This window comes from Orycteropus afer, unplaced genomic scaffold (assembly GCF_000298275.1).
Source record: "Orycteropus afer afer isolate SDZICR_OR568_19922 unplaced genomic scaffold, OryAfe1.0 scaffold00174, whole genome shotgun sequence".
Taxonomy (NCBI): Eukaryota; Metazoa; Chordata; class Mammalia; order Tubulidentata; family Orycteropodidae; genus Orycteropus; species Orycteropus afer.
The window spans coordinates 3,907,175-3,930,899 of NW_006921761.1; the positions used below are offsets into that span (position 1 = coordinate 3,907,175).

The following is a 23,725-nucleotide window of genomic DNA, read 5'->3' on the forward strand; positions in this document are numbered from 1 at the left end:
GGCCCTTCAATCGTTTCCCTCTAAACGGACAGAACTGACAGGCAGCAGCTGAGCGGCCTGAAATGACTCTCTGGTGTGATCACGTGGCCTGACCTCCCAGAGCGGAAGCACAGACACAACACGCAAATCTCGGAAGGGTGCTGCTCGTGTCCAGACTGAAGTGGAGAAGGGGGTGGCTCACGGGGCTGAGGCGGGACTGAGCCCCGACGAGTAATCTGATCAGCCGCCCCAGTGACAGGGGAACGGGAGGCGAGGTCTCCAGGTGCAGGTGTCTTTCTAGCTCCCTTACGCTTGGCCCTGACGTCCGTGTCACCGCCAGGATGCAGCGGAGCAGAAACTCCACAGGCGAGGATGGGGGAAGCCCTGAGGGTTCCATCTGCAAGGCTCTCCTTCGTCCCCGAGAACCAGCCAGCCTACGACGGAACCTCTTCTTTTCCCAGGATCCAGGTGTCTCCTCTGCTTCTCAATGGAAAGGCTAAAACCAGCAAGAGAGACTTATGAAATCCCCAGAACCCGTGCAGGGAATCACTTACCCTTCAGGGATCCACCGGGGCAGAGAGTGGTCACCATCATCTGGAATCTTTAAAAAGAGACAAAAAGTGAGATCCTGGGAGAGACAGGAGGCTGCAAGCTGAGCAGTGAGCCGTCAAGTGGGAAGCAGAGAGTGGTGTAGACAGCACCGCCCTGTGCTGACAGGCAGCTGAGGTCTAAGCCAATGTCGCGGTCAGCCAAGGCAACAAGGAGGCTGCCGAGGTGACAAGCAGTGCTCGGCCTCCCGTCTTCCCAGGGAGCACAGAGGCTCTAGGGCCCAGCTCATCCAGACGCAGGGCTCGGACCACCGTGAGTGTGGCAGCTGCCAGGACACACACCCCTCACACAACCCACGGGAATACACAGCAATAAGCCGTGCCCAAGATAAGGGTCCGCTTACGCCGCCAGGCCTCCCCAAAGCAAAAGAACAACTTCCTAGGAGTCAGGTCTTCCAGCCACGTTCCTGAGACCTCGTGGCAGGGCTTCCTGGATCCCCAGGTCATCTTGGGTTTGACTTAGCTTGGATCCTTGAACCCTTGGTTTAATGACACTGAGCACACAGAGACATGGGACCTCTACCTCTTAGGCGTCTCACAGACTCTATGTAACCGGGTAACCTGGGGCAGATCAGACACTAGGGTGATCACTCTGGTGGATTTGAAGAGAATTCAGTAAAAAGTTAAAAATAATTTAAGAAAGGTATACGGCAACAACAAAAAACTTTGAAAGATTTCCACACACAAAAACCAGAGCAAGTCCTTGAGGCAGCGTGCAGAAGACAGCTTCACAGCCGCCAGGCTCTCCAGAGAAGCAGCACTGCGTGGGGTGTGGGCACAGCAGGTCCTGGGCCGGCAGGGTGGGGCTTCCTGTGGCTCCATGTGCCCTGGCACCCCTGCGACGCCCCGTGTCCTGACACCTGGGCTCTAGCTCCAGGGTAAAGGAGGCAGAAGTGGGCTGCTCAGCTCTAGACAGCAGGGTGACGTTCCAGCAGCGCTAACGGTGGGAGCAGCTATGGACGGGAGGGGGCAAGGCAGAGGAGAACAGGACAGACGGCAGGGCCAGCGGCAGATGGAAAGGTGAGCAACACGACCTGGGTCAGCAGAAGGCTCAGGAGGAACTTCAGGTTTAACATCCTTCTAGCGCTGCCCACCTCCTCCTCCCACCGCTGCTCACGGCCCGCCCACCGCCCCTCACGGCCCGCCCACCTCCTCCACCTACCGCCCTGGTTCTGTAAGTGGATGAAATTAAAGGGGGCACTAGGCCCAAAAGGCAGCAGAAGTGGTTGAAGCAAAAGACAATGGGGACAGCAAAAGAAACAGCAGTGGTGAGAGCCAGCAGAGAGACTCTGTCTCCTAGGCTGCCCGAGAGGGGTGCTCATCGCCACGCCCCAGAGCCTACCAACCAGGTCTCATCTTCCCTTCAAAAGCAGCGACTGTACCAAGCAGATTCTTACTACCCACAATCAAATGTTTGCCAGAGACCACTGGGCTTAAGGAAATAGAGTCCCAAAACGTCTTCAGAAGCCAGGGCTCATAGGTTCAGATCATGAACACTCAATGTGCGTGGAGGGGCCGCCACGTCTGAAGGAGCCTGCACACGCAGGGTGCTGAAGGGAGCCCGGGGGAGTAGAAAGAGATGTGGAAGGACCCACAGGAGGCAAATTTCAGGACACAACTCTTGCCCCAAAGGAACCACAAGGTGAGCACGGACCCTGCACTGACGGCCACAGAGCGTGTGCACACAGCCAAGTGGGGAGGACTGACAGTGGGCACTGGAGCCTGCAGTCACGTGCCAGGCAAGCCTGCTGACATGGCAAAGCAGCGCTCACAGGCCGTGGGCGCTCTGCACTGCTATGCACGAGGGCACCAGGCGAGAGGCCTGCAGAGCTGGTGCCGAGGCCACTCGCCTGCAGCCGCGCCTGCTCTCAGACGCCGCGTGTGCATGCACGCTGGGCTCAGCACGGCTCTGCAGGCACAAGGAGCGTGACACGCGGAGCACGGTGCAGAGGGCCGCCCCCATGGGCGGGGCAGTCACACTGAGGACAAGGAGAAGCACACGCATGCTAGGCTGACCCGCACCCATGCAGGCACACACATCCTCCCGCTGCGCTCCCGGGATGTCCGCAGCTGCACACGGAAGCACACGGCATGCACACGAACTGCGAGGCCCCCGTCCGGATGAGCCAGAGCTCAGAGCACGGGTCATGCACATGGCCCCGAGCTCATGAGGGAGGGGTGGAGAACAGACGACAGAAAGGGCCCAGGGGCCCGAGGCACAACCTGAAGGGCTCCTCGCTTTCCTTCTGCAAGGAGAGAAAGAGCAGAGAAAGAGGGTAGACATGTTGTTAGACTCAGTCCTCTAGCAAGGAACCGACAGAAAACGTCAGCTAAACCCATGGACAGCGAGGCCGTCTGAACACCTGGGCCGTTCACAGGGCCTGGCTGACTGGCGCCCAGAATCCTTACCTCCTACGGTGGCGGCTCCCTGCTTTTTAGTATGAACATTCCAGGGCTACTCAGACCAAAGGGCAAAGTCTACTGGAGCACTCCACAGTGGCCTGCAGCCAGGGCCACAGGAGCCGCACTATGACCAAGGGCCACCCCAACAAGCTGTCCGAGCTGTCCAAGCACAGAATGCATGGCCGCCTCAGAGGCCACGTGAGCTCCCCGAAAAGGACCTGAGAGGAGGCTCAAAACCCAGAGGCCTGGCAGCCGAGCCTCTGCATTCTGCCAAGTGGGCTTGGCCGTGAGTGCCCAGCACGTCCTGGCCTGTTTCCCAGGGCCGAGGTAAGGCCAGGACCAGGATGCTGCAGGGCTGTGGGCCCTGGGGAATCAGCTGGCCACTGCCCTAACAGGAGTCACCGGGCCTAAGGGGTAAAACACGAAGGGCTATCCCAGGCGTGACTCATTAACTGTCAAACTGAGGACAATGATCCGAAGGAAGGGACCACTTCCAGAGGACCTGAGCGACCACAGGGGGGAGAACAGAGCCCAGGTCACCCCCTTCCTGTCTGTCCGACACTGCGCTGCCTCCTAGGTCACAGGGGACAGGGCCACAGGCTTCCCTTCTGGGGCAAGTCCATCTACACTGGCCCTTCAGCCCCTCTCCGCTTGCTTCTCCCTTCCTCTTACAGACCCGCAGACAACCCATCACAAACAGGAGGGAGAAGCCAAGAAACGAATCCACAAGTTCCCGATTTTTCAAGCTATTTCTGATGACACGAGGCCTGTCCTGACAGAAGACTGAACTATGAACTAGGAATTCCCTCAAAATAGTGCAGCTCCAGGAAGGTGGGTGAGACAAGAGAGACACTTCCTGCAACGGGGACATCTCTCTCCTCTATCTAGTCCCCACCTCCCCCAGAACACTCAGCTCCCTTTGAATAAGAAAAATTAGGCAGGGCACACTTTAACTGACCCCGTGATTCCAACTGGAAACGTTTCTCTCCTCCTCCACTATCTTAAATTCATCCTACACGCCGTGTCTGAGCAACTTGGTTTGTGTCCTATTCTCTAAACCTCCCCACAAAGCCGAAAGAATAAACACCAATCTGTTGACAAGACGCCAGGACATGGCCCCAGGCCCAGCACTCTCCTCCCTTCCCCTCCTTCCTATAACCTAACTGCCCACGACAGCCTTGTTTCCTAAACAGGTCATATGTTCAAAACTCCATGTGTTGATTTACTCATTCTGTTCGATCAGTCATCAGCCTGAAATAGCACCTCGCACCTCCTTTCCACAGGATAAAATCCAATTCATCCTCCAAAGAACAGCTCTGAGAAGCCCTCCCTGATGCTCACCCAAGCAAGAATTAGTGAAGCCCTCCTACTGCACTCAGGCTAGGGAGCTCTGGCGGCGGAGCTGTTAAGGCATTTGACTGCTCATCACAAAGTTGGCGGTTTGAACCCACCAGCTGCTCCATGGGAAAAAGAGGAGGCCTGCTTCTGTAAAGACTGACAGCCCTGGAAACCCTGTGGGGCAGTTCTATTCTGTCCTCTAGAGTCACTATGAGCAGAAATCCCTTGATGGCAGTGGGTTGGGTTGGGTTTAGTGCACCTAGGAGTCCCTGGTGAGTGCAAATGGCTTAGCTGCCAACAGGAAGGCTGGAAGTTCAAGCCTGTCCACAGACAGGACAAAAGAAAGACCTCATGGTCTACTTCTGAAAATTCAGCCACTGAAAACGCTATGGACACGGTTCCCTCGGCCACACACGGGGTCGCCAGGAGTCACAATCAACGCAGTTGTGATGGAAAAAGAGGGCATCTACATTCCGTCCCTCCTCCTCCTGCTACTCAGATGCTGCATCGTGACAAATTCCACTACTGCACAGCCAGGACCATGGCTGCACCCTCAGCGTCACGTGGCATAGCTTTCCCACTCCGCCATTTTCCTAGTCAGCTCCCTTCCATGCCTCAAAGCAGTTACACCTAACCTTCAGATCCCTGTTTTACTCCAACACACACCAGTTGCCCACTGCATATCACCTGGCTAGCCCATGGTGAGTTCACATTCTATATGTCCAGACGCCACACTTAGTCCTCCAAACTCCCCTGGCCTGTATCTTACACGTGAGAGCCCAGCCATCCATCCGGTCCCTCCCTTCCCCTCCCCACCCATCCAGCCAATCACTGTGCCTTCTATATTCTACTACTTAAGTGTCTGGCATCTACGCTGCCCATCCATTTCCACGTGCTGCCGCCCTCATCCAGGCCTTCAGCATCTGGGCCACATTAAGAAACTCCAAACTGACCCCTTTACCCACCAGCCACTCCTCAAAAGGAACACTGGGCAACCTACTTCTGTAGAGATACTGCCTTGGCTTGGAAACCCAAGGAGGGGTCACTATGACTCAGGACCGACTCGATGGCAGTGAGTTTGGTTGTTTTTTCTTCTTTTTTTTTGGCCACTAGACTTGCTAGTCTGTGATCCACCCTCCACATTTTCTATTTCAAAATTCTGATCACATCTTTTCGTTGCTTAATCCCGTCAGTGGTCCCCACCACCTTTAGGATGAAATTCACATTCCGTCTTTAGCACAAACAGCTCTTCAACATGGTACCCACCCCGTCTTCAGAGCCTCCTTCCTTCCTCTCCTGCATTCCAGTCTCCCTGAATGCTGCCCATCACACCTGAGGCGGCACACCTCCCGCCCACACCTCTCGTCTGGGCAGGCTCCCATCTGCTCTTTAAGACTTAGCTCAATATCAGTGTCTCTGTGAAGATTTATGTGTCTTCACCCCAAAACTCAGAATTAGGCACCTCCCCACCATGCACCCATGGTGGCTCCATGCTTCTACGTGTTCACTGTCTGTGGCAGTGTTTACTCTGTTCCATTTCCGTTAAGTCGATTCCGACTCCCAGTGCCCTAGATGACAGACTAGAATGACCCCATAGGGTTTCCTAGGCTGTCAATCCTTACAGAAGCAGACCACCACATCTTTCTCTCACGAAGCCACTGGTGGGTTCGAACTGCTGACCTTTCAGTTAGCAGCCAAGTGCTTAAACACTGCTCCTTTCCTTTGTAACCATCTGCATAAATGTCTTCCTTTACACACTGTGGACCTGAGAGCTAGAGGTGCACGGATTATTCACCTCTGGAACTGAAGGGCTTAAGCCAACTCCCAGCATTGGTAAGGTGTCCAACACGTATTTACTAAACCTGTCTGTATGTATAAAAAGGCATCTGAAACGTTCAGGGCTTAGAAAACAGCAGCTTGTCTAAGGAAATGCCTCTCTGTCCTCCAACAAAGAAGAGAGAGGTCTTTTAGCCAGTAGCCTGAACCATTTCCGCACTCCTAGGGACTGCTTGAACGAGCTACTCTGTCCCACCCCAGGGACAAGCATAAATTAAAAAAAAAAAAAAAAAAACCCACAACTTTTCTTATTAACAAACTTTTTGTGCCTCTTGACTTTCTAAGCACCTTAGGACCCCCGCAGATTTAAGTGCTCTGTGTCTATAGAACACTTGCTTTGCAGGAAAATTCCTGCTCCCCGGGATGATCTCACTCTTCCGGTCAGTGTTATGAGGACATGGCGTACCTCACCACCAACCTCCAACATGCCCCGTAACACAATCTTAGCCCCACTGTACTTGGGGGTCAACTTGCAGCAGTCAACTTATTTGAGGCTGGATGTCCTTATCTGTAAAATGTGGACGAGAACAGCCCCTGCCAGGGTCATCGTGGGGATTCACTTGTCCAACAAACACTACTGAGAGCCTCTGCACACGGGGCCCTGTTCTCAGTGCTGGGGATGCTGCAGCGAGTGAAAGGCAGTCCCAGACCCTGGGAAGCTCCTGTGTTGCTAGGAGGAGCGGGCGATGCACACGAGGCCAGGGAGGATGGCAGCAGCCAGCCACACTGAACACTTACCACGACTCCGGCATTTTATTTTCATAAACTCACTTATTCTCCCAACTCTATGCAGTGAATACTTTTATCACAATCGCTCTTTGTTGATTTAACTGAAGTTCTGAGAGACTAAGAAAATGCCCTAAAGTCACAGCAAGTGGCAAAGCCAGACTTGAAAACAGGCCTTCTGGTTCCGCGGTCTGGCCTCAGAGGAAAGGTGCACCCACTCTTAGCCACAAGAGAAGCTGTGCTGAACAGACTGGGGTGAGGGAAAAAGTTAGGGGTTCCGAGGATGGTGTTGGAGTTACAATTTTATCCAAGGTTTTCAGGGAAGGCCTTGTGGATAAGGAAGTATCTGAGCAGATACCTGAAGGAGATGAATAAGGAAACCTCCAGAGTTCTAGGAGAAAAGCATTTCAGGCAGAGCATACCAGTCGATCTAAAGTCCAGGAGAGAGCGTAACTGGTGAGGAAGAAAAGTAAGCTGCAAAGGGGTGCCAGTTCCAACTGGGTTTTGCAGGGTTGGCTTTTCTTTTAAGTGAAAGAGAAAATCACTGGAGAGTTGAGGACCAAGAGATTACGTGATCTGACTCACTTTTACAAGGATTACTCTGGTGGCTGTGGGGCAAAGAGACCATAGAGGGACCAGGGTAGAAAGGAGCAGGGAGACCAGTCTGGAGACACTGCAACAGCCTACACAGAGAAAATGGCGGTGGCGCAGGTGGAGGTGAGTGCTAAGAGTCCGGGCATTTTAAAGGCAGAGGCAGCACACACAGTAACGGACTGACCAGGGTCAGCTGTGAGAGTCAAAGGAGCTGCAGGACAGAGCTGCCAGTTACTGGCAAGGAAGACGATGGGCAACGCAGGTTGGCAGGGGTTGGGGAGGAGGACTGGGAGGCGGGCGGGCGTGCGTGTGTTAAACTGCAACGCCTGTTCACATCCAATGGAGATGTGAAGTAGATGTGGAGTCCTGTGTTCAGCGAAGGGGTCTTGGCTGAGGACAAACATCTAGGACGGCCCATGAACCATGAGATCGAGGCGATAACCTAGGCAGTGCGTAGGAACAAGAGGTCAGGCTTGAGTCCTGGGATGCTACAAAGAGGCAGGGGAGATGAGGCGGGTCTGGCAAAGACGACTGAGAAGGCCTGGCCAATAATGGCAGGGAGAACCTGGACAGAGAAGTATTCTGGAAGTCAGAGGAAGAACATGTTCCAAAGAGAAGGAATTGAAGCATATGGGATAAATACAGAGAGATGGACTATAACTCAGAGTCAGAAACAGACCCTTACATTTATGGTCAGTTGAGTTTTGACAAGGGTGCTAAGATAATTCAATGGGGAGGAGATAAGACTTTTCAACAAGTGGTGCTGGGACAACTGGATAACCATATGCGTGACACTGTAGTTGGACCCTACCTCTCCAACACCCCTCCCCCAAAAAAACAAAAACCTGTTGCTGTCTAATCAATTCCAACTCACAGCAACCCCACAGGACACAGAACTGCCTCCCTAAGGTTTCCAAGGATCTAACTGTATGGGAGCAGACTGCCACATCTTTCTCCCACAAAGCAGCCGGTGGATCCAAACCACGGAAGTTTTTTTCTTTTTCAATGTGATTTGGGTGAAAATTTACAGAGCAAATTCACTTTCCACACAGCAGTTCACATACACTTTGTCTCATTTACCCCAATACCTCTTCCCTGTGTCCATCCCTGCATGCACTCCTGCCCCCTGAGCTGCCTCCCTGGGCATACACAGCCCTTCTCTCTCCCATATTGCTCTCTCCAAGGCAAACCACTTACCTTTTGGTTACCAGCTGAATGCTTAACCACTGTGCCACCAGGGCTCCTCCCCAAAAATAAATCCAAAATGAATCACAGTTCTAAGAGCTAAAATCATAAGTCTTAGGGGAAAACAAAAACAAAAAAACTCACTGCCTTCGAGTTGGATCCAACTCAAAGCAATCCCTCTTTGGGTTTCCGAGGCATCACTATGGAAGGAGATTGCCCAATCTTCCTTCCAAGGAGTGGCTGGAGGGTTTGAACTGCCAGCCTTCTGGTTAGTAGTCAAATGCCTTAGGCACTACGTCACCAGAGCTCCCAGAAGAAAACACAGGTGTAAATAAATCCTCATGGCTTTGGATTAGGCCATGGCTGTTAGACATGACATCAATAGCACCAGTGACACAGCAAACAAATAAACTGAACTTCATTAAACTGAAAAATTCTGTGCATCAAAGGACACCACAAAGAACATGAAAAGCTCATCCCATAGAACAGGAGACAATATGCACAAATTGTAGATCTCACAAGGGACTTGTATCTGGAATATATGGAGAACCATTACAACTCAGTGATTTAGAACTAATGTTTTTTTAAATGGGCAAAGGATGGATATGAATATATATTCTTCCCGAAAGATATAAAAATGGTCAATAAGCACATGAAAAGATGCTCAATGTCATTAGTCATGAGGGAAATGCAAATGAAAACCAAAATCAGACCCACAGTGGGATGGCTATAATCAAAGAGACAGACAATACCAAGGGCTGGTGAGGATGTAGAGAAATGCACAAACTCCGACACTGTTGGTGGGAACGTCAAATGATGCAACTGCTTTGGAAAACACTCTGGCAGTTGCTCAAAATGCTGAACACAGAGTTACCACGTGTGTGACTCAGCGATTCCACTCATAGGTGCGTACCTGAGAGAACAGAGGCCCACGCCAAAATCTGCACACAAACCCTCCAAGAGGCGTTATTCACGATAACCAAGAGCAGGAACAACCCAAATGTCCACCAACTAATAAACAAAATGTGGTAGGGGCGTGCGCACCATGAAACATTTGGCCCAAAAAGGAATGGAGCACATGCTATGAAATGGAAGATCATGGAAAACATCACGTGACATGAGAGAGGCCAGCCACAAGTTGTATGATCCCATTTACATAAAACGTTCAAAACAGGCAAATCCTTAGAAACAGAAGGTAGATGAGTGGCTGCCAGGGTCTGAGGGAAGGGAGCTTGGTGACTGACTCCTAACGGTACGGGGTTTCTCTTTGGGGTGATTAACAGTGTTATGTGATTAGACAGTGCTGATGGTTGCGTTAACTTCATGAACTACTAAGCAGCACTGAATTACACACGCTTTCAAGGTTTTTAAGGGTTAATTTTATGGTATGTGAATGAAAACTCAACAAAGCTGAAAACAACAACAACAAAAAAAATAATCAACTGTGTCAAGTTGCAAATTGGCTGACTAAGAGGAGGACTGAAAACGGACCATGAGATCTGGCAACAGGGTGATCATCTGTTGGCCCTTTCAGTAGAGTGCCGGGAATGAAAGCACTGAATTTTATATAATGCACACAGAGTATTTGAAACAGTGACGTGAACCTATCATAGATGTGGGTAAAACTAAAAACTCAAAATAATGAGAAGTTACAACCAGTAAACTTAGGCCCACCTTAAAAGTCACCAACCAGATCAGCAAAGGAAAAGCAAAGCTGGTTTCTTAAAAGCTTCACTGTGGTAGCAGCCACTGTCAAGCAGCTGACCAGGTTAGGGGACTGGTCTCATGGCCTTTGTAACAGGTGTGAGTTGGCAAGGGGACGGTCTGTGTGCGTACCTGGCTCTAGTTCTCCTGTTCCATGTGATGGTGCTTGAGTCGAGTGTGGGACGAGCTCTGAGGGGATGTTGCCACTGCCTGGTGTCCCCTCCACCATGCCCTCTGTGTCCCTCAAACCACAGCAGGTCTTGAGTGGGACCCAGAACTCCGGCTTCCTTTCCTCTTGGTACTTCAGAAAGCCTCTTTCTGCCCCTCCTGATCACAGCTCCAGCTGCCACCCTCTGCTTCCCATGGGCACAGTTCCTGCACCAGCCAGCAGTCCGGAAGAGAACTCTGCAAGCTGAAGAGTCCGGCACAAGCGTCGCTGGTGCCCCGACTCCCACCAAGGTTTATGACGGACTTTGTAAGGAAGCACTGCTTTCACAGAAGGGTCAGAAGGACACTCGTTGTGTATACTGCTGGAAAATGAGCCTTTCCAAAGGCACAGAGAGGAGGGAGATCCCTATGACTGAGGAATTTCACGTAGAAAGCTTGCTGGAGGAGGTGATGGTTTGGCTGTATGTTGAAGAACAAGTAAGACTGTGCTAGGGTGACGTGGTGAACACAGCACCTTGGGTTGGGAGGAAGCATGTACAGATGACTATGCCAAAAACAGAAGGTGGAAGGCAAATTTACAATACAGCAAAGATTCGTTTTTCCTGGTGCATAACAGGAGCTCTGGTAGCATAGTGCCTAAGGCACTTGACTGCTAACCAGAAGGCTGGTGGTTCAAACCCACCAGCCACTCCTTGGAAGGAAGATGGGGCAATCTACTTCCGTAGAGATACCACCTGGGAAACCCAAGGAGGGGTCGCTATGAGTCGGGTCCGACTGGATGGCACACAACAACAGTGGGACAGCAGAGATCAGCCTGGAAATGTAAACCAACTGTGACCCTGACCGCCAAGCGAAGGTACTGAGACGTTTTTGATAAGCAGCAAGAAGCAGTTCTAGGGCTATTTTAAAAGAGAGTGATGTGATTTTAATTTTTAAATTTAATTTATGACTTGGTATTATATTCATGTGATTCAAACCCTAAAGCGTATGAGAGAGTATGCAGGGAAAATATCCCTTCCACCCTGTCCCCCAGACACCTAATATCCTTCCTCATGGACAGTCCGTTTATGTCTTTCACACAATATTTTATACGTATCCAAGCAGACACATACAGGTGGTTTTGGGGTATCCTTCCTTCTCCCTTTTATATAAATGATAGCATCTTATACAAACCGTCCTGTGCTCTGCTTGTTTCGTATGTCAGTATGTCTTATCTTAGCTACTTTTCCATTTCCGCACGTCAACGGCTGTTCCATTCTGTTTATAGCTCCATGGTACTATATTCCTTCGCCTAGAGGTGCCACTATTTTATTTAGTCAGTCTTTCATAACGAATATTTAGCTTGTTTCCAATCTTTACTATTAAAAAACAATCCTCCAAAAATTGCCTGAGCATGTATCATTTCACACATGAAAACACAGGTCTGCTGAATATATTCCCGGAAGTGGTGTTGATTCAAGACTCAAAGGACAGACATGTTTGCAATTTGGATAAATTTTGCCAATTGCCTTCCTTAGAGGTGATAGCAGTTCACACTCCCATCTCCCCAGCAATGAAGCCTGTCCCTTCACACCTCTGCCAAGACAACATGCTTCATCATCTTAATGTCGCTTTAGGAAGATTCATCAGGTTATATGCACGAGAGGACAACCCCATTTCTACTCAAAACTGGAAGAACTCAACACATGCTCTTTGGACAAATTTACTTTTGACTGGAGGTGATTTTAAAGCTACGCATCTCCACACTACCTAGATAAAAGTCCTCATTGGCTGTGGTCAAACATTCCATCCTCCAGTTTCTGGGGGAGCAGCCATGTGCTGGACAAGGAAGACAGGGAGACCGGTGCAGGGCAAAGTCCGGTTTCTGGGCGGGGCAGGCACTACAGCCCCCTGTGGGTGGCTCCAGTGTCAAGGGACAGACAGGCTGGGGTGAGGGAAGTTCCCACCACAGCCTGTGACATGAAGAAGCCCCATCAGTTCCTGAACAAACAGCAATCTCAGTGCAGCAAGAAATCCTTAGAGGAAAAGTCTAAGAACAACTTAGAATTTGTTGTCACCCCTCCAACGTCCATGAGCAAATACACTTCATTCTGTATTCCTGCCTCCACCCCTCACACACACTGAACACCTGGAATATTCTAGAAGTCCTGCAGTGCTAACCTGTTTCTGCCCGGATGTTCCTATCTCTTTTGAGAAGGTACTTTCTGCAGCTCACCCCAACAGACTGGAAGCTCCCTGAGGACAGGAACTTCTCTCCTGTTGCTGTCGACACTCCTTCACCCCAATCCCCACAGCATTAGCCTCAAATCCATACTCAAGTGATTGAGACTGTTCCAAGCTGTGGACCGTGCCCCTCACCTTGTGGAACTCACATGAGGAAGATGGGCCACGCGCTACCCAGCCAGCCGGGACCCCAGGACACAGGGACTCAGAATACCTGAGGGACTGTCTTCTACCGGGAGATGGTTTGCCTTCTGAACTAGCTCATGCAAAAGTTTTTTCTGCCTCAGTCTTTTCTCTTTCAGAACATTTTTAAAATTGGTGATGCACTTGTTGAGGTAGATGGTCTCTGCACACACGTGCTCTAGGCTCACTTTGCCCTGCTTGGGAGACCCAGGCCTGGAACAAGTCTCGCTTCCCAGACACGGAGCCAGAGTGAAACCTGACAGTGAACATGCAAGAGGCGAGTCATTAGCAGCCAGTGAGAGTTCGCTGGGGTCCTGAGGAGACTGGCCCCCGAGGGCGGAGAGGCCCGGCCCCCCCGAGGCCACGCTAAGCAAGCTCTCACTGCCCTGGCTCCCGAGGCTCTCCTCCGCCGAGGGATCCGGGCCACCCCCTGAGCTCACGGTCCTGAGAAGTCTACCACTGCTCTCTGACTGGGAACCACTCCCCCGGCCTTCCAGGTCCTCAGGACTGAGGGACCCACTGTGTTCCACCTTCTGAAACACCCCCTGCACAGCTGAGCAGAAGTGGTGAATTGCTCGGCTGAGTTTACTCGTATAAAACTTGATTTCCACATCTTCATCCTCCTGTGAGCCGCGCAGAACACAAGAGGATTTGTCAAAGACGTCCTTGAGGACCTGAGCTGTACGTTCCTCCTCATCATGGAGGTCAACATGAACCAAGTCACTGAGAGTCTCTGGCCCCACGATCGCCTCCTCCCTCATACTGTCATAGCTCAGACTTGCAAATCTTCTGGACTTATCCGACAAAAGGTCTTCCAGCTGCTTTGAGCTCAGAATCTCAAGGCCAGCTCCACAGCCCGGGAGCTTGTCCTCTGTACCGAGCCTCTCGGTGTCCGGCAGCGATCCAGAGCGCGAGGGGCAGGGGGTGGCCTCGCTTTTATCGCCATGATCACGTTCCCGTTTTGCCACTTTACATTCTTCAGGTCCCTGGCTGCACTGCCTGAAGGCCCAAGATTTCCCAGCATCCTCTTGTTCGCAGGTTAACACTGGAGAAGGTCCCTCGCCCTGGAGGAGGGCACACAGTGAAGCCTCTCTCCCTGTCGGTGCGTCACGGCCGCCACCCACGTGCAACGCTCTTCCTGTTCCTTTGACCTCTTCTCCCGGCTCGGACGCCTTGCTTTGCTTTGCTAAGCTGCCCTTCGGTAGGAAGCCAAGGCCACGCTGCTCAGAGTCCTGTGGTTCTCTTTGTGGGGTCTGTGCCCTTATCTGATGAGCTCTGTCTCCTGCGTCCATCTGAAGAACTTGTTCGTCTTGACTTAAAGAATCCCAACTGTGATCCCAAAGCTGTTGCCTAAATGTCATGGGCTCCTCCTGAGCATTCTCGTGGCCCAGTGGCCAGCTTGGTCCTTGTCTGGTGGCAACCCGGATGCCTCCACTCTGCAACAGGAGGGATTTCTGCAAGATGACGTCTCTGTGCTCCAGATGGGCAAGCTTCACCACGGTGGGCCTGGGGGCAGGGCCCCTGCCTGCCCGGTAGGCCTCTTTGATGTACCTGTGGCAGTGAATGCCATTGACACAGAAGTGCATGGCCAGGAAGTGGTCTACCAACTCCACGGTGTCCTCCCCATCTTGTTCAGGAAGCCCATAGAGATACAGGGTGGTGTCCTCATTGCATGTGTCCACATGGGGCGTTGGGGTCTTCTGCACGCAGCCCTTGACCCCGGAGCTGCTGCCCCCTTGCAAGCCTTCTATCTCACTCAGCACCGAGTCGACACAGCTGGAGACCTCGTCCACGGATCCCCGGACTCGGCTCAAGTGCTGCCGCAGCTCCGCAATCTCCATCTGGAGCTGGCTGATGCCCTGCAGCTCTCTGAGGATGCACTCGACTACATCTCCCAGAGGCCCTCGCTCTTCGCGGCCACAGCTCTGCCCAGGTGCCCTGGCCGGGTTCCGCTCTGAGGGCTCCTGACAGCTCATGGTGATGCTGGCGGACGAGAGGTCCTGAGAGCCAGAGCCTGGAACACAGGCAGCGGAGCCCAGAGGAAGCTGGCTGTTGGTCTGCTGCCCAGAGCTGCACTGCTGGGCCAAGCCCCCGTGTCCATCCCCACCAGCGGCCGAGGCTGCCGACGCACGGCCAGGGCCCAGAGCACTGTCCTCCGGTAAGGACCCAGCAGGGCCTGAGGCCTTGTTTGTGAAGCCCCGCACGGCCTCTGCCTTAGCCTGGTCTGGGGAAAGCCCGGGGGAGGCTCCCAGGGTAGCCACAGCTTCTTCTGACTCTTGCAACAGTCGCTTCATTTTGTCCCTTAGAGCCTGAGCTGCTGTCTGCTTCTCCCGCTTAATTCTGGTCAAGATGTTTTCTAGTGATTGGCTTGGAAAGCAAAACCCTGTCCTGCTCTTTTCAGTGCTTCTAGCAAATCTTGATGACTGATGCCTTGGGCTTGGCCCACAGCACTGCCTGGCACAGCCCCACGTGTGGTCTCCGGACGCAGCACATGCCCCCGGATCCTGGCTTGACTCCTACCCTGCAGCTAGTGAAAAAGGAAAAGAGTGCACTCAGGTCAGAACACGGCAGGACAGTGTGAATCGGAAACAAGCTGTTGAGAAGTAAGAACGTTCTGTTCTAAGGCTCCAGGAGCAACCCTGCCCTGCCTCCCAGTCCTGGCCTTAAAGGTGCAGGTAGGCCGTCTTCCCTCTTTGGTTTCCCACTAGTTTTGACGTAAAATCAAATCAAGTTCTCGGGTTCTGGGAAAGAACCCACGAGCATCAGTACTGAAACCAGCTGCTGGGAGGCAGGTGGGGCAAGGCTGATGTGTAAGTCCTCACTTGAACATTCACAGAATCCAGCACTAGGGCCTGGCCCACGGTGAACAGACAGACAGCTAGACAGCTAACCAGCAAAGCGCAAGCCGCGTGCAGAGTCAGTGAAAGACAACACAAGACAAGGAACGCTGCTTCCTTTCATTCCTCCAGTTGTTGCGCTGGTGGAGACTCGCCACTCAAAGGCCCAGTCCTCCCTGTGTTTACAGCCCCAAGTGTTTCCTTTTGTTTGGCGACAGCAACCCTGCAGTGAAGTAAGGGCCGTGGCAAGTGTTTTAAACTTGGAGGATAATTTTAAAAAATTTCCACATCTAATTCTGCAATGAGGAGCATGGGTAGGCAGACAATGTCTAGACATCAGGCAACATTTTGCATGTTTGGTATCGAGGGGCAGGTGGTTGAAGGCACAGGTACTAGGAGCTCCCAACTGAAGACAAAGGCCATTTAGGCTCTGCCTGGCTGCCCTGACCTCCCCTCTGCAGTGCTCAAGGGCTATCAAGGGTCAGCCTTTCCTGGCCCATGGAGTCGGGTCTGCTGCCTCCTTCCCCAGTACTGCACTTGGAGGCACAATCCATACAGTTACACACGTCACGTGGGTAAGACAATTCCAAGCACACTGCCCACTGCTGGGTAACTGCAGGCTGTTCGGGCTCTCGGGCCTGGAGGACAATGCATGGCAGAGGTGGGGACTTGGTGGCAAAGCAGAGGACTCCAAGGCACTCTGCTGGCCTCTAAACTGATCAAGACAGTACCTGCCACTACACCCTAAGCCACAGGCGAGTGCACTACAAAGGCTGAGGGGGCAGTTACCGACGTGGGGTGGGCATCCATTTCACTGAGAACGTGGAACATGTAGGGAAGGAGCAGAGCTACAGGGATGAAAGGGGGAGCAGAGGCCCAAGGACACGCATGGCATTGCCAATCCAGTTCTGCTGGGTCACCTGGCAGAGCAACCTGGGCTGGGTGGAGACCTGCCAGTCTTCACGTTCTCTGACCATCCGGCTTCTCCCATTTCTAGACTTGATCAGATTTCTCTATCTTGGAAGCCCCACCTTTTCCCAGCGCTCACGTTAACCCTAAAGGGGGACACTTCCCATGAAGAACACAAGCTGACTCCTCCCAGGCAACCTACTGTCAAGCAAAGGCTGCCTTGTGGTTTGGGCCCAGAATTCAAAAGCACTTTGCTTCCTCAGACTCAGAGGAACCAGAAGGACAAGTCCCAGGAATGGGGATAAGAACAAAGCTGACTCCTTCCATCAGAAATAACGAGGCCAAGAACCCAAAGAAACTAGGTCAATCCCCCTCCTGTCTCCCTCCTCTCCACCTCCAGCCCTTCATCTAAGAACTCCAGCTACCCTGAGAGGCACTGGAGAAGCTCAATGTGTTGACTACTGCCTTAGCCCAAGGCTTCAGGAGGCCAGGACCAGCCACGCCCCTCATCTGGCCAACTCAGCCTGGCCCTGAGAGAGGATTCTCCCTGTGCACAACCAGGATTCCTGGGCCCCCAATTCCAGGACTGACATATCCAAACGTTGTTCTCTCCTCCCTCAAATACAAAATTTCTATTCCCGAAGCCACCCCCTTCCTTCTCTCACCAACTGTACAGGGCTTGAGTCCCCCCAGTTTCGTGTCAGCCCTGGACAATAATGCCCTCGGCCCTACTAGGGCTGGAGCATGCAATTCTGTTTCTCTCAAAGGAGAAAGTCTGCTGACTAAGCCAAGACGGAAGCTCTGCGCGCAACTGCACAAGAGCCTGAGCAAATACGACTGGTCTGAGGGTCCTGCTTCGCCAGTGACCTTAGATTTTGCACTTGACCACTCTGTGCCTTAGCTTCCCTGTCTGTAAAGTAGGGAAGATAATCACAGGAACATCACAAAGCTGAAACGAGAAATGAGTCACGCACTGCAGTGCTGCGTGCTGGGCCCTGAGACAAGGCAACAAGGGAGCCAGTAACCAAGACCTGAGCCCCACATGCACCTGCCTAAATGGTATGAATGAACCGTGACTTCCATGCCGGCCCTAGCCCCCCGTTTCCCAGTCCCTTCAAGTGGCCTGCAGCAGTGTCTGGGACACTACCATTCAAGTGTCATTCTTCGAGTTAGTGCTGCTTTCTTTCAGAAGCTTTATTTTCAAGGTAAGGAAAGAGGGGACAGAACACATCACTCGGGTGACAGGAGGCTTGCTGTCCTCCCTCGGGCAGCCTGAAGGCACGAGGAAGGGGCAATGGCTCCAGGAGGCAAGTTTTTCCTTTTCTTTCTAACGCTGGTGAGTACAGCCCTAGAACTCACTGCCAGGCACTCCCAGGCCAGCCCCACTTCTGTCCTGAGACGCTTTATGAGGAGCAAAAGAGGAGCTGAGTCGCCCGCTACTGCTTCAGTGCCGGCCCTGTTGGCTTAGGGACTACCTCCTGGCCCTCGGATCAGCACTCCAGAGCGGCCTGGCCTATCTTCCTGGATAGTCGTTCCAGATGTCCCCTCCCACAGGGCAGGGCCTGCGACACCGGCCCACCGCAGGGGGCTAACGGTAGACTCACTCCGGTCAGCGCTCTCTTCTACGGCCACCTCAAGGCCTGGTTCCATGTTCCTGACTAACAGAAAGCTTCCAACCAGACCTACCACAGCAACTTCTCCCGGCCCAAAGAAAGATCCTTGCTTCCAGAGAAACAAACAAAATCCTCCAAAGCTTCCTGTAAGGGGGAGCCACTGAGCCCGGATGAACTCTTGAGCTCAGACCGTCTTCTGGAGGCACCACACCTCCTCAGCCATCCGTGTCCTTAGCCTCTGAAGCCGAGGACAGAGGCACCGTGATACCAGAGGACCAGCCAGCTACTTTGCTCGGAAGCCCAGGAGGACCCTGGAGGCCGCAAGTTGCTGGAAGGGCATCCCTCAAGGCCAGCTCCTTCTCCAGCTCCTCTGTGCCACTACTGTCCACAGGAGTGCGGTGACAAGGGGCCAAATTGTGAGGAGGGCAAATGCTGGTGCCCAAACACATTCAACCGAGTAAGTACCGAGTGGGCACCAAGCGCTAAGCCATGTGCAGGGATGTTAGTCACATTCTCTGCTCCCACTGAGGCTTGGGGAGGGAGGTAAGCACAGAGACAACACAGTACCAAGTGATATAATGTTCCATGTTATAATGGAAGCTGGGATTAAAATGAGCATTTAATTTACAGTGGGAGGAAAGGACATCGGGCAAAGCCTCCCAGGAAGAGGGAAGCCACAGAGAAGAGGTGATGTCTGAGCTAAGATGGGCTAAGGAGTCCTTGGGGCTCACTGAGCTCAAACCCAGGCCCCTAGTGTCCTTCAAGGTACCCAGTGCTGTCACTCTGTCCCATCCCATTGGCCCATCAACTCTGGTCAACTCTCCAAATTTCATACATACACTCTCAAAAATGGCCAAAGCGTCCTGTGTCCTTCTCCTGAGGGACACCTAATGCTAGGAAAAGTCTGGTGGCTCTCTCGGGGGCTGTGTTTAAAAGGGAACGTAACAAAATGAAATGAATTAATCAAAAGGAATAAAGCCTCAATAATGAGAAGCTGAAAATTACATCAGGGAGTAGACCCTTTAAACCAGCAACACCAGCCTACTGAGAAACTCAAGAGAAAAACCCCCTTCAGTTTTCTGAAACAGTTGCTTCTTTAATCCCTTTCTCTACCTTATCAAACAGAGGTAATGATGAGTCCGAGCATTTCTGGTACAAACAGCCTCTGGGCCAAATCTCAGCTTAGAAGAAACATCAAGGGGGCTTCTGGAAGCAGGCCAGATCTCTGTGGACGTACAGCACACAATCTCCCACTTCTGTCCAGAGAGCAGAAGAGCCTGGAGCCCCGAGTCCCTGCAGAGGAAAGCTCCTTCCCGGGCCATTGACTCATTTGCTTTGTGGCTAATATGGTGAGAGGAGAAGACTTCCGGGGCCACAGCACGTGGGGCACCCATCAGATCTTAATCTTTGGGAGAGAACCAAGGTTTACACAGCCTCGTGGTCAGAAGAAAATCAGCAAGGGGCACAAAGTACAAAGAATGAGAGTCTCCTTCCAGATGGGATACAGAATGTCCTGGGTCAGAAGCTCAGCCACACGCTGGCAGCGCAGGTCCCGGGGGCTGCCGTCCCTCCTCCCTAGGACCTGGCGTCCCCCCTCCCCAGGGCCTGCCATCATCCCTCCTCCCTAAGCCTGCCGTCCCTCTTCATCAGTATGGAGATGAGTCTCGTGTTCAGGCAAGAGGCTGGACACACGCAAAGGAAAAATAACACCTGAAAGCTCAGTACCCACGAGGGAGACAGAACCCAGGTAATGTCCGTTTATGAGATGGTGGCACGAGACAGGCCCAGACCTCAAGGGGCTGGCATATGAAGATCTCAGCAGGAAGACGGAGGGCCAGTCGGGACAGCTGGTCCCCTGTGCCTGCCCAGGGCCTCCTCCCAGCAGTGCCCCACTTTGTCACACTCCGTGAAACAATCAAACAAACACGTCCCCCCCCCAGAGCCTGGCTCATGTCCTTTTCCCTCCTGCCCCCTCACAACTCCCGTGAGGAGCCTGGAGAAGGCAGGTGAGCAGGAATCTGGCCGCTCCCTTCCGACAGAACAGACAAGCAGAGTCCTCATCCTCTCACGCGGCTGCATCTTCTCCACAGACCTCACTCCTGACACGCTTGTCGGCTTGTTTTCCGTCTAGCTTCTGCCCCGAGACTCTGTTCACTGCTACACCCCCAGCACCTAGAACAGCACCCAGCACAGAAGCAAAGCAAGTGGGTGAACAGAGAAAACCAGAATGTAAAATCAGAAAGCGTCAGAGGTGGAAGGGCCGCGCCCAGGACGCCTGGACCCGGAGTCGCGTACCGCGCTGTAACCCAGTCTGAGTACTGTGCTCACCTATCGTCGGGGTTTTCGGTTTGGTTTGTTTTTTGAACTTGAAGCCGGTTGGCAGGGCAGATGCTTTGACTTCTCAGAAGCTGAATTATCTGAATCTATGACCCTCGACCTGGAACTGACCCCGTGTTGCTGCGAAGGACCTGTTCTGTTAACCTGTTTTGTTCTGGCAGGTCCCTGGGTGCAAGGCCCCTGCTTAGGGCCCCCACTGGATGGGAAGGCCATCGCCCTGGAAGCCGGGCCTCGTTTGCTTCCGAATCCCAAGGCCAGGCACCAGGGACCACCACGCCCGGCACCGGGCCTGGCCCAACCCGAGGACTCAGCGCCCAGAGACAATAAGGAGCTCACGGCACAGCCGAGCTAGGGTCCAGACTTCCAAATCTCTAGTCCCTTTCCGTTTCCATGACAACATGCTGCCTTCAAGCTCTATGTTTTCTTACAGATTAATGGCTTAACAACCGTTTTTCATTGAAAAACTCAAGTTGAAAATCTCTCCCCAATTATCCTTACTCAGAATTTCCTGGGAACCCACTCAACAACAAAGAGGGTGGTGGCAGTGCTGGCCTCTGCCAGAGTGTCCACCGGCTGGCCCCTGTCCTGCAGACTGAGACTGGTCCCGGTCACCCCAGGGCTGTGGTGGCAGGGCTCCCGTTTGCCCTCCCGGTGAGGCAGCTGCCCGAAGCTGGTGGTGACACGTCCAGAGCGCACTGTTCGGGGGGAAATGAGTCACAGAGGGACTTCCGGATTTTCAGAAAAGTGGTAAGAAACAGGTGGAATTCGCTCCTACTTTTATTAAACACAGTATTTCAAAAGTATGACCATTTCAACATGTAATCAATATACAACTTATCCATCCTGTATTTCATCCTTTTTTTTCACACCAAGTCCTCCGCATCTGGTAACGTACCATAAGAATGAAGCACATTAAAGTTAGACGGCCGCTGTTCAAGTACTCAGCAGGCACTGAGGCCAGCGGGCCTGCTACTGGAGAGTGCGGGCCTGGAAGGCAGGAGCAGGGGCCACTCTGGAAAAGCCTCCAAAACCTACCGTAGATGCTGACTGCAGAGAGCAGGCTGTCATCCGAGGGCTGCTGACCGCCCTGTTCTTTCACTCAGTCTTTGTCCTGCTAACTCTGACCCTAGCTGGAAGCAGTACAACATTCCCATTTCCTGGCAGGTTCAACCCTCCTCAAGTCGACAAAGAACAAAGTTATCAAGACCCCAACCAGCGGAGGATAAGACCTTTTCTCGCTCTCAACCCTTTCTGGAGACCCTGTAGCTTCACATGGCTTTTCTAGTTCTCTGGGCAAACCACCGGCTAAACTTGTTAGAGTACTTCAACGGAAGCTGCTCATCACCTGGAAGGGCCAGAGACCCCCCCAGACAAGAGCGTAACCCCTGCAGCTGGATGAAAGGCACGCTATCCTGCCCCCCCCCACACAAGAACGACACATCACAAGGCCAAGAGTGCGGTTGTTCACGTTACAGTTCACGCACCCTGTTTCATCACTACAACAACCCTGTGAGGTAGGAGCAGGCATTATCTGATTTCCGTAAGGAAAGTAAGGCTCAGCTCAACAACCTGACCAAGGTCACTGAGTAAAGCCTGGATTGAACTTGGGCCTTCAGTCTACAAAGTTAGGGCTCCGCCCACCTGAACACAGGAGACAAATGAACAGAGTGTTTATTACACGTGTGTGCAAAGCAGCAAACTCCACAAGTTTTCTGTTTCCATGGCATAAGCGTACATACGAGGGATGCATTAATATTCATAGTAGGCAGTGTACCATTCACGCACCCACGCTGGAGGGATGAAAGGCACCTATCTATACAGGGGTAAACAGGAAAAGCAGGAGGGGCACCCGAGCACGGGCGCCCGGAGGAGATGAAGGGGCAGGTTCACCTGTGTGTGTACTCACACGTGCGCAGGGGGACGGTGTATGTGTGCTCATCTAAGGGGAATGAACGGTCTGCATGGACACACACAGGAGAGCAACAGACAGGTTATTCAGAAGCACAGACGGACAAGTCACAGGAGAGAAGCCGCTGATGTGCACACGAGGACGCACAGCCCCCGAGGGCACACCCCGGCACCAGCAAGGCGGGCAGAGGGTGAGATGACCGTTCACGCACGTGCACATGAAGAACCTGCCCACGGTGCTGGCCAGGCGGCCTGCCCGCCCCTTACCACGACCACCAGCAGCAAGGCGGCTCAAGCAGTTACGTAATTAACGCCGCTGCTCCCATTCCGCCCTCAAACGCTCTGCTTTCATCCTGGCTTCTTGCTGACAAGACAGTGCCACTTACCTGGCTGCTGCAACCACAATAAGGGTTAGGGAAAGGAAAAGAAAACGCCCCACTAAACCACGAATTCCCAAGTTTAGACCCCACGGGCCATCTTCCACAGGAAATCCACGCCCACGCACGCGTTGGTCCACAGAGAAGCCACAGCACGAACTTTCTGAGCCCGGCACTGGCGCCCGCCTAAGCCACCAACAGAGCCGAGGCGCCGCGGTGCTCAGATGCACGGGGCTGGCTGGCTCCCAGGCGCAAAGTTGAGGGCAGGAACCGCGCACAGCAGGGACATCCCCGCAGGGAAGGGCTGGGCGGGGGTCTCCAGGCGAATCCGGGAAGCCGACCCGGGCCACGCCTCTGTGCCGAGGAGGAGCGCAGCCCGCGAGCCCGCCGACCGCCACAGCAGCCCAACTTCGGGGGGCTGTGGGATCCCCCCTCCATGGGTGCCGGGCTTGGAGCCTGAGCCGGAAAGCAGGGCCGCTCCCGCTCTCGCCGCCCCTCCTCCTCCAGCTGCTTCCAGCTCGCAGCCTCCCACCGGGCACAGCCCGCTCGCACGCTCCCGGCGCGCACACCCCTCCGCCAGCACACGCGCGCGCACAGCCCTCGCCGCAAGCTCACTCCACACGGCGCCGAGCGGCTCTCCCGCGCGCTAAATATAGGCCGCCGCTCTCGGCTCCCGTCTCCCCTGCCCTCCCCCTGCCCGTCTACCTCTCCTGTGTCGGCGCGGCAGGACGCGAAGAGACTGAGCAGGCGACACCGAGGAGCTCCCAGGCTCTGAGAAAGACGCCAAGCAAGCTGCA

At 53.3% G+C, this 23,725-nt stretch overlaps 1 protein-coding gene across 1 annotated transcript in view; it reads right to left on the reverse strand.

Moving 5' to 3' along the window:
• Positions 1-23,725, reverse strand: part of UNC13B (unc-13 homolog B) — a 184,792-nt gene that overhangs the window by 41,139 nt on the left and 119,928 nt on the right. The window contains exons 12-13 of the mRNA XM_007947023.1: positions 534-580; positions 418-475 (exon numbers count right to left, since the gene is read on the reverse strand). Of these exons, the coding sequence (XP_007945214.1) occupies positions 418-475; positions 534-580 (105 nt within the window). The remainder of the gene's footprint in view (positions 1-417; positions 476-533; positions 581-23,725) is intronic.